The 18,765-nt window shown below is 40.4% G+C and overlaps 1 protein-coding gene across 11 annotated transcripts in view; it reads left to right on the top strand.

The window, feature by feature from the left end:
• Ldb2 (LIM domain binding 2) overlaps positions 1–18,765 on the top strand; it is a 345,604-nt gene that overhangs the window by 274,618 nt on the left and 52,221 nt on the right. For all 11 annotated transcript variants that reach the window (XM_041636613.1, XM_041636611.1, XM_041636612.1 and 8 more), the window contains exons 3-5: positions 6,342–6,514; positions 13,989–14,111; positions 16,414–16,497. In XM_041636613.1, coding sequence (XP_041492547.1) covers positions 6,342–6,514; positions 13,989–14,111; positions 16,414–16,497 — 380 coding nt within the window. The remainder of the gene's footprint in view (positions 1–6,341; positions 6,515–13,988; positions 14,112–16,413; positions 16,498–18,765) is intronic.

Genomic DNA, 18,765 nt, shown 5'->3' with positions numbered 1-18,765 from the left:
TGTCTTACCCATAGCAGGTATTTAATAAGCGTAGATGAAATGAATGAATCTGAAAAAGCAAGAGACATCATTAGAGAGAAGATATTTAAATCAAATTGCTTTGGTAGAGAAAATAAATCAAGCCATCTTAGAATGAAAACTATGGCAGCCTGCAGTCACGCAGCGGGGTTAGCTTGACTTGCTTCCCCCTCTCTCAAGAACGAGAGAATCTGGCCAGAACCACATGACCTCAGTCAGAGTTTTGTATTTTATTTCCATTGTTTTGACTGTTTCTAATGGTTATTTTCTCCATGTGAAGTCATCAGTTTTGTTTTTATCACTCCTAGAATCGCTTTCATTTACACATTAGCATAATACATTCATGGATTTATGAATACAAATGAGTCTAAAATTTAATGAATCTACACTTATTACTTAACGTTACCACTGTACTGCAGGAGAATTTCCAAGTGAATTTATGAAATACAGCAGCTGTAGCTGAGCTGTCCAAATGACCAGGACTCAGAGATCCAATTTACTCATTAACAGGTCTAGAAAAATTGTAAATAGCATGAGATTATCACTGGCTTTAATATAATTAATGTTGCCTGTCAGGAAACACTGATGTGTAGCTGTGCAGTTGTCTCTTAATATTGGGAAATCATTGGCTAACTAACCGAGGTGTTAAGTCACCCTGGTACACTGTTAGCTCCAAATCTTCCTCTCGTTCCCCATTTTCCTCAGATTTCAATCTCTTTCAGGACTTGGGATTGAATTGTCTTTGAAACACAGAAATTGACAGCATCCAAATTAGTAACTAATGGACCCCCACAAATTAAGAGATCTTACATAGTTTCTCAGTGGACTGAAGGAATTCCAGAGCAAGTAACATGTGGACTTTTAGAATTGTAGTTTGAAGAAGGAACCTTGCAAAACCAAGTCACACCTAGCCGACTTAGATGAGTTGAGGAATTCAAGATAATGAGTATTCTCAACATTCACTTTTCTAAAAGTATTTTCACATTCTATTTTATTACAACCTTAGAAGAATTTTTTTAAATATTTTAATATTTTACTTTGATCACCAGTCTGAATATTTCCCCATATGGTTCCTTCTGTGTATGATTTTCTCATGTGAATTACCTATAAACAACACTGAAAGTTGAGAAAAGTTTTCATAATCAATAGCAGAGATAGAATGCTCTATAGGGTGAGGTTTCTGCTTTGGAAAGAATGCCTTAACAGGTTTTATCTTCTCACTGAGTTCCCCACTAGTAATATTATTTGGGGAGTGCATGTGCCTCTGTGGGCTCAAAAAGGCCAAAGGGCAACCTTGGGCGTTAATCGTCAGGACAATAATTTACCTTGTGTTCTGAGAGTGGCTCTGGGAACTCACCAATGTAGGCTGGCTGCCCAGTCATCCCCCCTAGGAAGCCTCCTGTCTCTGCCTTTCAATGCATCCCAGGACTTTTAATGTGGGCTCTAGGGATCATATTCAGATCCTCAATGCTTGTACTTCAGGTATTTATTAATTGGATTACTTACCTAGCCTATACAATTTGAATTCTCAATGTATCTGCTGATAGCTCCAAGACTGACAGACTAGAAAGTGGGTTTGGCTTCCACACATCTAGCACCTTCCTCATGGAGGACTTCCGGTGGTTGAGTTTAAGTGGTAACAAGAAGGAAACACAGCAGACACTATACAGGGCACTTGAGTCCAGGACTTCACATCTAAAATAGTGCTGAATAAACCTTAGCTATTCCCAGACTAAATATATTTACCTACAAAGTTGAGTATTTGAACTTTCTTTGCAAACATTCCAATCCATTAATAATTTAATATGTGATTTCCTTTTCTCTTTCATGAACATACACATAAATAATATATAGTATTTTTCAATTACCTAGCATAACAGAAAATCTTCCTGTGTTCCTGACTCTCAACCCTCTGGTGCTTCCTAACTTGAGGCACTTTGATCAAAATGTGTTAGGAAAACAGAATCCTTTTTATTATCTGCTATAATCTTAATCTCACTCAAACAAAACTTCAGGCCTTCCCATAGGAATACTGTGTAGATTTATACCTATCAATATTTAAATGATTTTAACTCCCGAAATTAAAACACAGGTAGAAAGGGTAAGTTCAGTATCTGCATGTGAACCTAAGTCAGAACTGGTGTGGCTGATGAGTTAGCAGATCACTGAATCTCTGAAATATTCCTAGATCTTCAGAGTAGCTCGGTACATTGTTCTGTATGCTTGCATGGTTTTATACGTCAGTAGAATGTGCTAACCTGAGTGCTTCCATGGTATAAACTTGTGCACTGGACTTGGGATTCAGAAGACATTGGTGAACAGTTCAGAATCACAAATTCAAGCTTAATCGTCATGAATTATCACACTGCACACTTAGATAATGGTTGATTCTCTTGATAGAAGTGAATCTGAGAGATAGGATGAAGGTCTGCATTCATGCGTCTGGCACCACCACGGAGCTCTACACCTGCTCCAAGCTCAGAGAAATTTCACAAAGCAAATGAATGGCTGTACAGTGAGTTGGTGGTGAATATGTGGATTTTGCTCTGGTGCACTGTCCTATTCATTGCATGCTTTATCAATTTATTTATTCATTTATTGAAGAAAGACCATCACTCTGTAGCCCAGCCTGGCCCCAAACTTACGACACATCTCCTTCCTCACTTTTGTGAATGTTGGGATTATAAATGTGAACCACCACACATAACTCTACACAGAATTTATAAACTGCATTTTGTGTGCATGCCCTCATGCACGCGCGCGCGCGCGTGTGTGTGTGTGTGTGTGTGTGTGTGTGTGTGTGTGTGTGTGTGTGTTCCTGTCACTGGCTCCTTTATAGGATATGTGTTCTTTTCACACATCCTCTTTGTGGTAAACAGAATAATGTCCCTCCAAAGATACCTATATCCTAATTTATTGTACCGGTGAAAGTTCCTTCATATGGCCAAAGCATCCTTCCTGATTTGATTAGTATTGACTTTGAGATGGGGGAAATTGTTACGGACTGTTTATGTGGGTCCAGTGTAATGAATAGGGACCAAACATGAAACATGGAAGCCAGGAAAACAGAAAAGAAAAAGAAGCCCTATAAGGACTCCACCTGCTGCTGCTGGGTTTACAGATGACAAAAGAATTATAAACAAAGAACGTAGGCAGCCTGTAAATGCTGAAAAGAACAAAACAAGAAAACAGCTTCCCCAGAGCCTCCTGAAGGGAAGCCACAGCTGCTGATGCTGTTTCATTAGTTGAGTGAGACCTGTGTTTGCCCGTTTTCCTGTAAGAGGATAATATGTTTGTGAGGTTTTAAGCCACTGTGTTTGCGGTGATTTGTTACAGCAGCAGTGGGAAACTAATACAGTCACTGACATCCTCTTAATCCCCTGCAGCTTTGCACAGTGTGTGTGCAGATACTCTGTTAGCTCTTGTCATTGGTCCTCTCCGTCCCTTCCCTTCATCCGTGTTTGCTACCGTTTCCATGTGGGAACAGGCTGCATTGACCAAGCTTCTCTGTTTGCAAACGACTGAAGCTTAACATAACTACCTTGAGACAAGAAGGAAAAATAAGGGAGAAGGAAGAAGAACAAGAAAGAACAGAAGATAGAGGGCCAGGAGGGCGCACGGTCCATAAATTGACTTCCAGCCTAGATGAGGGCTTAAATCAGCCCACCGATGATATGCTGTCTTGCTTTCTCTTGGTGTGCGTGCTTCTATATGCCTAGGATTTACAGGTTTTTAGCGGAAACACTGCGTGTTTACTTCAGGAAACGATTCTGGAATGCAATTATTTCCTTTCATTCATCATTCTGCAAAGAAATAGCTTGTTGGGAGCGTTTCGTTTCTCCTCTCTATGACATCATCTGGAAATAGTTCTGAGATGGTCTCCCTCCTGAAACCTAATGTGGGGTGGCAGATAGAGGACTCTCTTCTTCGGGTGACCTCTCCACACTTTCTGGCTGGGCTTCTCACGATAGGCTATTAGAATAGCTGGGCACAGTCCCCAAGCAGTACGGTTGAATTTTCTAGTTCTTCCTAAGGAGTTACCTAAACTGACACTTGGTAGCTGTTCCACATTCTATTAACAGAAGCAGATCACAGGGACTAAAGTCACCAAATAAGAAAAGACAAAGTATAACAGGCATAGACAGCATTGCCATAGCTCAGCAGGGCCACCTGAGGGGCGGCACCCACAGTGGATAAAGGAACTCTATGCTTAGTTCCTAACCACACCTGGCAAACATAATAGGGCAGTCTCACAAAGAAAGTGGGCGTGATAACACATGCCAATCTCCAGGGCTTTTCTTAAGATATTAGAAACCTTTCAATGCACGGAGTCATGCTTTATTCTAAATATGTTCCCTGTATGGCTTGGGCATTGTCTCGGATTGAGAAAGTCATTACAAATTTAAGGGTAAAGTTAAGGGAATGTAAACTTCTTCCCCTTCGTTTTTTTTTTTTCTTAGACTGGGACTAAAGCTATGTTAATATATAGCTAAGTGTGCGATCGAGCAATTAAACTCTATATGATTTATAGAGAATAAACTACAATGTGATAAATCCAGTGGCAATTATTTGCCATAACCTTTTTTAATGTGACAATTCCTTGAATGTTATAGTGAAATATTTCACCCTTCAACTTCACTTTTATGGTGTGTATTTATTCTTAATAGTACAGATTCCAAATTGTCAAAATACTTGAGCTGATTTATGGTAATTAGCTTTAAGTTAGAACATTTGAAGTGCATTCAATTAATTTTATCTGTCTGGTGAAGTACAATAAGGTCCTTGGCTCTGGAAAGTTTTCTTTGTAATATTAGCTATGCATTTGCTGGTAGATGTGCTGGGCTCATATTACTCTCATTTGAATTTGATATTCAGAGAAGGAAATTGCACTATTTGGGATTAGTGAGTATTTAGGAAATGTATGTCTAAGGATTATTTGGGATAGTATCGCCGAGATCCTGGACCGCTCGCTTATCAAACACTTGTTGATTGATCTTACCTATTGCAAATAGGAAGCAATAACAATGGCATAAATTATCCAAAGGTTTGTCTTATGAATGTGGCTTCTTTAAGAATCATGTAACAGAACAGTTGGGCAAAAGATTCTCTTTAAACTTATTTTCCCCAAGTCCGTGTACAAAAGAGCTATAGACCCACATGGAGTGGATTAACAGTGATGCTTTTAAAATGAAATTAAATATTCTAAATTTCAGAAAATGATGTTTGATCTTTCCTAGCTAAAGCTTTTATTGATGGTTTATCCGAAATATTATTTTTGTCTTTGGGAGGTATTATATAGTGAATATGAGAGATTTATTTAAACAAAAAACAAACTTTGGATTACTTGGGAGTGATCTTTAGGACTTTGCCTTTAAAATCTGCACAGAAGCAGAATTCCTGATATTATGAGTTGGGATTTCCTCTGTAAGAGGATTTCAAATCACTACTGAAGTGATGACTAGTCCTGTGCCGGGAAGCCTCATAGATCAGAAAAGCCCAGCTACTAGAAATGCTCAAACTCAATGGAATAGAGGAGACCAATTTAGAGCAAGCAGAGGTACCAGGTTCTCTGGAACTGGGCCCTTTAGTGTAGTAATTATTTTATCTAGCGCAAAAGCAAAGAGAAAAAGCAGAATCCACATGGTTATGATGCCTGAATGGAATGAGGTTACTTATCAGAGATCCTCTCAGCTTGACACACCACTGGGAAAGGCGGGTTTATTGATGTTGCCTATGAGGGGTTCAAGACTACTTACAAATCCTGTGACTTCATACCAATGTTTTTCTTGTCACCTTTTTGGGTCTTAATTAATTATTTCCTGTTTTGTTTTGTTTCCTGAAAACCCGAAGAGAAAATACTAATATATTTCACAAACTAAAAGGCAGTGTGGTATTAAAATTTATACTCCTGCTACTTATTAAACCAAAAACACATAGTTGGGTAATTAAGTTGTAAACAGCACATTGGACAAGCCAAACAGGTTGTCTGGCATTTGTTTTTTCATAAAATATGTTCACCCAGAAACGTATATGAGGCTCCAAGTTTAAGTGCACTGTTCCCATTATTTCCCAACTATTAACTCTTATTTTTTTGGTTTCAGTAGATATAAACCTCAGCGAGATGGTGGTCCCATTTTCCCCAAATCGTTAGGGATTATAGTTTATTTCTTACAACCCAGATGGGTCATGGCTGTTTAGAAAGAGAAGCGGCTCCTGGAATGTTTCCGAAGATGCCTGGCTCCAGGTGGCCACTAAGTGGGTGTGGGTTCATAGCATTGGTTGGCTCTGCATGTTCATGGCTTGCTCCTCTGTTTCTCTTGCAGCTATCGGCAGGACACTCATCCCCCGTTATTTTAGCACCGTGTTCGAAGGAGGGGTGACCGATCTGTATTACATCCTCAAACACTCAAAGGAGTCTTACCACAACTCATCCATCACGGTAGACTGCGACCAGTGTGCCATGGTCACACAGCACGGGAAGCCCATGTTCACCAAGGTACGGCCAGGCTCGGGTACAGACAGACCTAAGAGGAAAGGAGTTCAGCTGCTCCTTCAGTTTAACAGCTGACAGAGGCTTTCTTTTCTATGCAAATAAACCTTTGGTAACTGAAAGAATTCACGCAATATTTGGGCTTGGTTATTTTGAAAGTGTTAAGAAATTTTAAATGTGAACAAACAAAGGGGACATTTCACTAGTTACACCTGAACTATTATCTGGCAGTTATCTGCAAACCAAAGGGGCAAACAGGGCTAGGATGCTTCCTCAGGGCTTCAGAGATTCTAGAATTGCAAAGTGTGTCAGCCAAGCAACTCAGCCATGAGCACAGCAGAGATAGAAGCTAGTTATAAAACTAAGAGGCAAAGAAGCGAGGGGCGGGCAGACAACACAGGATTTGAGGCCAAGTTCACAGTGTATGAAGGATATGAAATGTAAAAGAGAAGGGGCAGGGACTCAGCATCATCTTCTGTATATTTTCCACCTGTAATCTCTGCCACGGCTAGAATACCAGCATGTGGACTATCCCCCTCACTGAGGACCACTTGGTAGTATTAACATATGATCCGTGTATATCCTCTTCCAAGTGGGAGGAACAGTAATGGCCAGTGAGTCACAGAATCTAGTAAACAGAAGTTAATTGTTTATTTATTTTTGATGTGCTAAGCATTGAACTCAGGGCCTTGCATATGCTAAACACAAAGCTCTGCCCATGAGCTGTCTGTCAGCCCCACAGATACTTGCTTTAATGAATACTTGCTCATTTAATATAGACTAAAATTCTGCATGCATTTATTTCATTAATAGACAGCAGCTATATCTTTTAGAACAAAACACAGACGACAGCCCTCTCTGTCTACAAGGTGTTAGATTATCAGGGTTAATTACCAAAAATCAAACTGCAAAACTGGAGAGGTGCTGCTGGTGTAATTTGCTTGAAGAATAATAAATCAGTGTTTTATATCAGCACCACTTGCCACAGTGGTGCGTGAGTCTTCTCAGTGCCCATGATGGTGTGTGACGCGAAAGGGACCTGGTGACGCAATCCAAAGGCAAGCCATCAGCTATCACTGACCCTGTGACAACTTGGTTTGGACAATAGGATTTTTTTAATATGGTAAGAGCTGGGAGTTTTCTCTGCCTAATACTTTAACCGGGTGGAAAGAAATTCTTCAGAGAACTGCATCATAAGAATACTGAAGTCTGTGCTGGGAAGAGAGTTTTGCTTATGGGAGGAAATGGCCATTGGAATGAAGGTTTAATTTGCCCATGACTTACTCCATTCTGAAGATAAAGGATATTTTCATAACCATATAGATAAGATGCACGCACAGACCCAATTCCCTTTTATGATTACCAGGTCTGAGCAGCGCAAGGAGAGCCTCCCAAATGTTAACACTTTTAGCTGATTCAAATAAAAAACACTATCTCCTTATGCTCTGAGAGAAACAAAATGTGATAATTAAAACTTTTCCATCATTCAGAAATTGTGCTTAATGTCTGCAGCCACTGAAAACTTTAAAAGCCATTTTGTGACAGCCTTTTTTAAAAAAATATTTAGTCAATTTCATTCCTTCTCAGGTCAGGTCCTAATTCATAAATGAACATGTTGAGCTGCCCTGATGCTGTCGTATGGAATGTTTTAGACTTGTGTTAGGCCAATCTGTCTCTTCTGAGGAACCCACGAAGAACCATGAAGTGCTATTTTCATTCTAGTTAAGACACTGAGGTTTTCCTCTTGGCTGCATTCTTCTTCCTGAATATCCCCTCTGTTCCCCAGGAGTCCAGTGGGTTTTTTTTTTCCCCAAGGAAACAAGGCAATCACTAGAAAGACCTGAACACGGCTCCCTTGGCTCTGAGAGCATCAATTATTCGGACCACCCATGTCATCCAGCTTTAAGGCAGGCAGTATTATTTGCCTATTCCTGTAATGAATATTTCAATACTCTGATGAAATATATATCTCTTTCTAGGACATGTAGTTTCATTATAGGTACTTAATCCAGATGCTAATTATGCACATTTATTTTTAGGAAATTTGATATGATTCAAAGGATTCATTTTTCTTTTCTCTCTCTCTCTCTCTCTCCCTCCCTCCATCCATCCATCCTTTTTTTCCTTTGTTCCCACTCCCTCCCTTCACCCCTTGATGCTTGCTATACTACTCTAAGAATCTTCCTAATTTTCCTTGTGTTCTTATGTTAATTAAAAATAATTCTGTTTCGGGTAATAAAGCACTATGGCTATTTTAAACAAACAATGAGCCAATGGCTTTTTGGTACCACGAAGAAAGGGAATTCTAAAGCAGCTGCTGACATTTTGGTCTTAGTCCTCGCGTTATTTAGCTCATTATGTGTCGGCAGCTCACATTGTTCTAATTTAGGCGATCACTAAGCTGTTTCTCCCCAAATAGCGTTTGACCCAATGGCGCTGAGTTGCTTTTATGAAAATTTGGTCAACTAGTGAATCAGAAATCAGTTACAGTCCTAATCAACAGAGATATTAAATAATCCTCAGGGGTATACTGAGCATTTTGTAATTTCCTGATACCAGGAACATTATAGATTAAGGATAAATATGTAATTGGAATTTTTAAATGCACATAATAAAGCCTTTCTTTTATGTTTTCAATTTCAAATCAAATGGAAAACAAGGCTTAATAATCAGAAAGGCATGCCGGGAGCCTTGCAGAGTCAAAGACTCTTGAGTTATATTCAAGGATGTGAAGAGGATACCGAGAGAGGCACTATAAATGCCACATTCTCGGGTTTTGCAAACTAAAACAGTAGTCACAGACACTACTGGATGGATACCTTCATCACTCCTGCCACCATGGGTTTATGAAGGTTTTCTCCTCTCAATTATTTATTATGAAATTATTCACTACTAGATATAACCTGGATGCACATTAAATACGTTTCCTCTAAGCAAACGCTATTCAAGTGGATTTTTTGACAATTGCTTCCCTATGCTTACCTTACCCGGCGTATCACATTATAGAATATAATTTCTCCTCTCTGTGTTAAGTACCATATCTTCTTAATACACATTTATATATGTGATATCTCTAGGTAAAATTCAGAGATCGATTTTTAAATAGTATTTAAATAGCATTCTCTATTCTCCTTGTGCTGTTCACATATAAAGATAGAAAACTAAACATTACCACCTTTTAGAAAATGCACGGATTGTCTCATAGAAGCTGTGTGGGAACCGTTGAATTATACAATGCTGTGGTCAATATTACTTCATTAGTAAGAGACAGGAAGGGGTTAAAAAGCTACTGGGTAGTTTGAGAAATGTTCTTTTTTACTTTTCTTGTTCCTGGCCTAGTCTCAAGCTAGCACGTGATCGACCGAATGCCTGCCAGCCTCTTTCTTGTTGATCCTCCGGAGACCATCTGTGCTGGGGGCATTGATTAGAGTGTGTCTGCTGGGATTACATCTTTTCTGTTGCCATGCCAACTAATCAGCTGATTTTGGTTACCACAGAAACAAAATGTCAGAGCTCACAGTACGGTAACATGAATTCAGCACAACAGAAAATGTTTTCTTAATTGGGGACCCTTTTGATTTTTGGATTCCAACAGAAAGGCAGGGTTTTTTGTTTTTTTTTTAAAGGCCAGCATTAGATAAAAGCTGCATTAACTGTATTCGTTAATAAGTGAATACAGATATTTTTGAAATGAGAAAAACATTACTTCTATTTTATTAGCTATGCTTATTTTTTTTAAATATTTTCTAACAAAGGAGTCATACATTCCTTCATATGTACCTCTGTTATGGTTCCTGGTGGTTGCATAGAAAACAAACCACAAAGCCTTTGGTTTCACTTAGCTTCCATTACAGAAGGGGGGGGTCGTCTCCCCAAGTCTTCGGATGGTTCTGCATTTATAATCACTTCGAGAAAGGAGCAATGACCAAAATTTTCCTCTGTCTTTCATTTTTGAAAGACATTTAATTTCCTCTAAAAATAAACTTGTTGTAATGAACCGGGACATGTTTTTCAGGATTCCCACTTTCCCTTAGTGTGCCCTGGATAAAGTGGACCCATTTGACTATGAAGGGAGACCAAGACTTGTGGCAATTTTTCGTTTTGTAGGCCCGAGACAGTTTGTCTGCATAAGAAGGCCCAACTAGTTTGCTGTGTCATAGTAAACAAAAGACACACTTGACCTTGGCCCTGCAGATGCTCAGATGAGCAGTACCTCAAGACTGTCTGCTGATGTTCTCATCGTGAAGCTTGGTACTAGTGGAAGCAAACCAGAGCCTTTATCTGCCCTGACCCTGTGGTTGACAGAAAGAAACCAAGCAGATTATATGATAATAACAATAACAACAACAGTAATAATAAACCTGAAATTTAGCCAGGTTAATATTTGTTTGACCATCCAATAATACCATTTCTAAGAGCCTTGCAAATGTGGGTTTTCCCATTAATAGTTGACTATCACAACCCTCCCTTCTGTGAAAGCTGCCACTGCAGGTGATTGCTATAACATTAACACCCTGATGGTGTGGGTAAGAAGTTCATTGGTTTAGTCTTCATGGTACTTTGTTGAAAACTTTGATACATTAATTCCAGTGCTCCAGACGTGTGTGGAAGAATAGTTTGGGAACACTGATGACATCTCCATTTCTGCTCCCATAACACTCGTGGCTATGATGCCAAAAGCCAGGCTCAGCACACAACCCCTCTCAGAGTTTTAGGGCAGGGTGCCCACATGTCTGAAATTACTCACAAGTTCTGTTAATTGGATCCTAGGTAGAAGTCTTCACCTAGATTAGCAATAATTATCTCCCTGTGTCCCAAAGATCTTTGATAAAAATGAAGATGGCAAATCCATCTTTTTTGAGCAAAGCCCTATTAAACTCTCCATGGTAATTCAAACAGACAAGGTTTAGATTGTGTAAAGAAGCCATCTACTCCCATCAGAGTACTTGGAAAGCCCCCATTATTGCCTGTGACTGTCAAAACTTCCAAAATTGTATTATTTCAAGAGGAGAAAGATTATCGATAGCTCGTGAAAGCTTGTTATAAACTGTGAACCGCCATCTTTCTGGTCTATAGCTTCGCAGATTAATTTTTCACGTTGCTTCAGACATTTGCATAGTTGTGTTAACTAGGAAATCTTTCTGCCAGAAAGTCTGAGTAGAGACTGGGCATATTAAAGAGGAGAGAATGGATGGAGTCTAGATGCTCAATTCCTCCTAATTCGGATCAAATCCCCAGAGATACTTCCTGTGATCTACAACTCAGCGTGTGCACCATAGTGGCCATGACTGAACTCTCTCTTCCCCTTGGTTCTGTTTATCTACTCAGCTACATGTTACAATCTTACTATTTGTGCCAGGCACAGTATCCAGCATTCTACATATAGAATTCCCTGAAATGTGTCTCCTCAATAATTCTAGTTATGTTATTGTCTTGGTTCTGTTAATAAGGAAAATGCATTTGGTTTCCTCCAAGCTACAGCATGAGAAAAGTAGAGTCAGAATTCCAATCCAGTAACATCTGTTTTCAAAGCCTCCATGCACTACGGCACTCCTTCCCCAGAGCTAATAAGGGTTTACTAACTAGTTGGAACGATGTATGCTCTCCTTTCCTTACTGGCTCATAGTTGAAACAGGAAAACAATGTGTGTGCTGTTTTGTATTACTTTCTTCCCTTTCAAAGTCATTGTGCTAAGAATAATACGAATATGAAAAGTTAAAAATGCATTTGTCACCGATTATAAAGAAAGAGAGACTCTGGCCTTCTGTTGCTTCATTAATCACATATGTTCTTAGGAAGGTGAGAGACTAGCCATCCCTTTATGTAATATAAACAGGACTTGCCACTGTTGATGTGATCAGTGTATTTTCTAAACAGCCCTCTATTTTCCATAACTGGTATTGCTGCATTGGATTGAGTATTACACTTTGGAATTCCCCTTTGGAAATGAAGACCCACTCTTGATTGATGTGGGAGTGTCATATATCAATCTGTTGATTTCATTGGTTAAGTAATAAACAAACTGCTTGGCTGGCCCTCATAGGTTAAAACATAGGTAGGCAGAGTAAACAGAACAGAATGCTGGGAGAAAGAAACTGAGTCAAGTAGTCGCCATGATTCTCCCACTCCAGACAGACGCAGGTTAAGCTCATTCCTGATAAGCCAGCTCGTGGGCTACAGCAGATTATTAGAAATGGGCTAGTCCAGGTGCGAGAGCTAGCCTAGAAGAGGCTAGATAGAAATGGGCCAAGCGATGTTTAAAGAATACAGTTTGTGTGTAATTATTTCGGGTAAAGCTAGCCGTGGGGGCGGCCGGGTGCCGGGGACACAGCCCGCCGCTCAAATTACAACACTTGATGGGTAACTTTGTAATAATTCATACCTGAGTATGAATTATTGTCCCATTGTCTTATGGGAAACTTTCTCCCAAATTAGGGAAACCAAAGATTTGGGGAGCATTTCGAAGTCAGATAGAGACCTTATGTAAGGAAAAGTCCTGTGAATCCACGAGTATAACCCCCACTAAGAATCCTAGCAATTGTGGATACCTAGTCTGAACTGGCCATCTCCTGTAATCAGATTGGTGACTACCTCAGTTGTCATCAGAGAGCCTTCATCCAGTAACTGATGGAAACAGATAAAGAGACCCAAAGCCAAACGTTTGGCTAAGCTCAGGGAATCCCACTGAAGAGAGGGAAGAAGGATTGTAGGAGCTAGAGGGTCAAGGACATTACAAGGAAACCCACAGAAACAGCTAATCCGGCTCATAGGAACTCACAGAGTCTGAACCAACAACCAGTGAGCCTGCACAGGGTCATGCAAGGCCCTCTACATATATGTGACAGTTGTATAATTTGGTCTACTTGTGGAACTCCTAGCAGTGGGAACAAGGCCTGTCCCCAATGCTTTGGCTGGTTCTTGGGAACTTATTCCTCACAGTGAGTTGCCTTACCCAGCCTTAATACAAGAGGAGGTACTTAGTCTTACTGCAACTTAGTATGTCATGCTTTGTGATACCCATGAGATGCTTGCCCCTTGCTGAACAGAAAGAGAGGAGTAGTGAATTGAGGGATACAGAGGGGGGGAGGGAAGGCAATGAGAGGAAAGGAGGGAAGGAAATGTAGAACAAACAAGCAAACAAATAGATAAATAAATACTATGGCTGAAGCACCCATGAAAATGAAGGTGGTCAGAGAAGGTGGACTTTGAACTAATATCACTAGGAGATGGATGTTTCTAAGATGAAAATTCAGAATCATGAAAAGTTTCATTGGTAGTAGAGTGACTGGTACTTGTGGCTAGTAAGCAACTGAGCAACCTTCTGAACCTGTTGATGATAGAGCTGATACTTGTCCCTGTGTATCATGGGCAGACTGCCTGAGGACCTCAGCAGACACTATATTTGGGTAGTTGATATGAGTTACAAACTATTGCTTGTATGAACTGCATAGCAAACGAGTGTGCTGTTTGTCACCCCTAGGTATGCACAGAAGGCAGGCTGATCTTGGAGTTCACGTTTGATGACCTCATGAGAATAAAAACGTGGCACTTTACCATCAGACAGTACAGGGAGCTGGTCCCCAGAAGCATACTAGCCATGCACGTAAGTAATAGTCTCTTTTCTTCTTAGTCCCTCTGTTTCATACTCAGCAGGGAAACACAGTTTGTTCTGTCTGAACAAAGCCCCGCTATCACCACACCTTAGACAAGGAGTTCTAAGTATTCAGTCTTCCCCTCAATCATTTGAATGCACAGGTTCTTTTTTGCTTCCTTTGTTTCGAAGCCTGTGAGAGGTTTTTCATATGTTAGGAAGTTTCCCTTGACGAATGGTTTTTATTTTCTTCAGCTGCAGTAACCCTGTAGCAGATATTTGTCTATTTGGGTGTATGAATCTCTTACCCATAATGAGAATGTGAATTAAACAGGAAGTGGGAGCAGCTTCCAGTTCTGACTAGAACCACCTGACCGGAAGTGAGGCTTCTATCCTCTGGATCTATTGGTTCTTCCTAAATATGGTACCATGACACATGGCTGGAATGGGGACAGGGACATGCAACAGAATCAGACTTCATGACCTGATGCATTCATGGTCCTGAGAATTCAAAAGAGAACAAAGTAACTGCAGATTCCATTTACAGAATTTATTAAACCAAAACTTTTGCTGAAAATTTAATATGTAACTATCACTCAGGGGTTGGCTTATTAATTATTATTATTATTTCCAAAGTAAGGCAGGAGATGGTCTAATGTCTTTCAATCTGAATATGGCAAAACCAAGGTTGTGACCCACTTAGATCTGAATTCAAAACTTTGTCCCCAGCTTTGGACTTCATGCTCTCTCTCTAGACCTCTGATCTCACCCCGGTCCTCCCTACCTATTAACCTTACCTCTACCTTTCTGGTGACATCCGGCCTTCTGCTGTGCCACGCCTATTTCCACTTCTTCAGATTCACCATGCTTCAACTCCATCAGCACTTTCAAAGCAAGTGTGACACCTCCCACTCTTCTGGAAGAAGTTTGATTTACCAACATTACTTTTCTTCTCAAAATACCCCAGAAAGCATCAGAAGAGTGTGGATGAGAGCTGAGGTCGTACATGGAGAGCTCATGATGCTATATTGCCGCTCATGAGAGCCTTGTATAACTGATATGATGTCCCTGGACTTGTAGTCCTTCATCCATACAGTGGTGTGGTTCTGAGTGTGCCTTGGAGACCTGGCTTGAGACTCGAGAGTTAATGACTGCAGAACATTCAGAATGATGCTTGGGTCATTTAGGATGTCAGTAGGTGTTGTTGATCTATTCTCAGCAGCGCCAGAAACATTGGAACAACATCCTTCCATCATTGGTTGCTGTCCAATTACAATACAAGCTGCTTGCTGTTACCCGTGGCACAACTTGAGTCCACATAGATTCAGATCTTCCCATAGAGGGTCAATGTCCATGAGACTCTGTTTCAGAATTGACTGGAAACTGTTACTCCATAGTCATTTTCGTCTATGATTACAAATAAGAATGATACTATCACTGAACAAAAATCACAGGCAAGAATAAGGTTCTATTAGTTATAACTGATGTGGTCTTTTGAGCACAGATATGAAGAAAAGCCTGCTTATTTAACTCTCCCTATGCATGGAATGAATTTGATGAGAAAGAAGCAGAGTGAAGAGGATCAACCATGTAACTTACTTTCATATGCAATGAAATTTTTTTTGTTGGGGGTCTGTCCAAATATAATATTTGGACACTTTATATCTCATGATACTTTGAAAAATGTGATTCCTATCTTTTTCATCCCATAGGAAGAAAGACATTAAGAACATGATTTTAAACCTCAGTTTAGGGAGGTGAGGGTTCTAAAATTCTATTTCTTCACATACTCTGAATACATATATATTGGATTTTGGCATGATATATTATTACATCATATATTTTTGTGATAGCTGCAAGTTTTCAAATGCATCCTACATCCTGGATGGTAAAAATACCACCCCTATCTCAGCAGGGAAGTCAGCAGGGAAGAAGCATGGCTCTGCCAAGTTCAGAGACATCTCTTTCTGTGGTTCAGACTAGAGTTCTTCCGGCAGAGCTCAGGAACTTCCATCTGAAGACACAGAGCCAGGGTCTCTTACAGAGAAAGCGATGTCTTTTTCTTTTGGATCAAATTCTCATCTGAGGCAGTTTGGTTTTCTAGTCTTGCAGAAATAATTTCAAAATGTCCTTGAGTACTAGATGGAAATGACCTCCAGATGTAACTTAAATTCTCTCCCGCAATCTCTACCCCCAAGACAGGTCAATTGTGTCAAGAGTGCAAGTCTCAGCAGCGACAACATAGTCTAATGTTTTCATGAGATCATCTCATAGAAGTGAAATATGTAATTTTTCCTCCCTCTTCTCTGTTTAGGCACAAGATCCTCAGGTCCTGGATCAGCTGTCCAAAAATATTACCAGGATGGGTCTAACAAACTTCACCCTCAACTACCTCAGGGTAAGACTGATTAAGTGATTCTATTCCTTTATTGAATTTGGTAAAAGAACTTTAGTTTTTTTGTGTGTTTGCTTGTTTGTTGTCTAATGTATCCTAAACCAAAGAGTTAAATGAAGTATAAGCTATGCTGGGTAAACAGACCATAATCCCAGCTGCTTAGGGGGCTGAGGTAGGAGGATGGTAAGTTCAAGGCTCTGTGGGGTATAGAATAAGTTCAAGGCTGTCCTTGGGAACTTAATGAGATCCTACCTCAAATTAAAAAAAAAAATCATAGTAAGACTGGCTAATCTCTAATAATCTGTGAGCACCGGTCTTACCAGGAAGATTCTAGCCTACGTCCATCCTGGGTCAGAGCTTCATCGCGTGTGTCTGCCCAGGAGAGGAGAGGATGGCGTCTCTCAGCTCACTTCCTCTTCCTCCCAGCATTCTGTTCTGTTTACTCCACCCACCTATGTTCTAAGTTATGAGCCCAAGCAGTTTGTTTATTACTTAGCCAATGAAATCAACAGATTGATATATGACACTCCCACATCAGTGGAGTGTTTCCCTAGCACATGAGGGGCCCTGGATTCTATTCCAAGTGCTAATTATTATTTAGTTAATTATTTAATTAATTAGTAAAACCAAGTATACACTGCAGAGATGCATATTCTATGTCCCCTGCTGTTTGGTGTGGTGTGGTTTCTGTGTGTGTGAGAGAGCGCGAGTGAGTGTGTGTGTGTAGTAGTAGAAGTTGAGGTTTAATTAATAATTAACAAAGCATCAGATCTGCACTCAGGGTTAACTTTGCTTATACAGTTTTGTAACCCTTAGAATTCATTACTCAAATGGAAGCCATATCCTTATTCTATAAATGTTTTGGCAGTACTTATGAAGTTGTATCCACTTTCTAATGTAGTATTGTTTGAATTTACTGCCTCTATGTGTTCATCCTGGACTCAACTCCTCCTAAGGGAATCAGTGTGCCACTTGAGGCAAGTAACCAGAGCTGTAGAATCTCCTGGACAAAGTAGACTCAGTGCTGGGATACAGGCATTTCTAGGCCTTAGAAATTCTCTGTTTATCATGGCATTGGTTTGGTTTTTGTTGTTGTTATTATTGTTTTTGCTTCTGTTTTGATATAATTTGTTTTTATTTTTAAATATTAAGCGTTTTAAACAACATGTCTTACCTATCCAATACTAGGAGCCTCCATATTTGTTCTAAATGAGTTACAGCCATCACACCGGTTTGATGTAGAATTCCAATAGTCAAGTTACCAGTGGCATATCTGCTTTCATTCACAAAATGAGCATTGTGCACCAGAATCCTGAGAAAGTGGTGGCCACTTTGCCCCTGATACATTATCTCCTTACGGTGCAGCAATTTGACTCACCAGGGCCCCCCTCCCAGCAGAGCTGATGCTTTGGCTTCTCTCCCCGCCAGTTTTCCTGGGGTCTGTGGGTTCTGTTTTGTGGTCTGCATGTGCTGGGTACAAGCCTTGCACCTGCTGAAACGCAGTCGGCCTTGGCCTGGCTCACTCTTCTACGTGGTGGAAGTCGTGTTCCGTTTCACTCACATATTTCTAGACACGGAAGACACAAAGAAAAAAAGCTATCCTCTGTCACTAAGAAATTCTTCCCTACTGGATGAGATGCATTAAAAGAAGACAGTGCAGAGCAGTAAATACCACCATGGAAGTTTCCAGAAGGAAACAAAAACACTTCAGGGAGAAAAGTCATCCTGGAGAAGGCTTCATGTGAAAGGTGATTCATGTGGGGAGTGGGGAAAGCTAGAAACATGAAAATCAAAGGACAGGGCAGGACATTTCCATTATACAGAAAAGAGAATTTACACCAGAAGGTGGGGCATATGTAAGCCATCTGAGAATTGGGCAGGTTTTGTACTCAGTATTCCCAGTGAGGAGCCAGGAGGAGTGAGAGGGTAGGTCTTGTCTGACTGTTTGCTGGACTGGACAAACTATTTCATGATGAGGAAGTTCTGGAAGAATCCTGGTTCTGGATTGACAGAGAAGATCCTCTCTATAGCCTAAAGCATCTGGAACCAAAACCAGACCTGGCAAAAGGCAGAATCAGTTGGGCTCCCCACCAACTCATCCATCACCCTCACAGTCATAACAGTCCTGAAATACTGTGCAAATTCTGCGCAGTAGGGTAGGAGGCACGTGTGCCCTCAGCCAGGCACCTGAACTCTGTCCCCAAGCCTCTTAATGCTGCATTCAAACCAGCTATGCTTGGGTGTGGCGGGCTATGTGGGTGGGTAGCTGTA

Source organism: Microtus oregoni, unplaced genomic scaffold (assembly GCF_018167655.1).
Source record: "Microtus oregoni isolate MIOR12 unplaced genomic scaffold, Mior012 000049F_ref0000343, whole genome shotgun sequence".
NCBI classification, from domain to species: Eukaryota; Metazoa; Chordata; class Mammalia; order Rodentia; family Cricetidae; genus Microtus; species Microtus oregoni.
This window is presented reverse-complemented; position numbering and strand designations above follow the sequence as displayed.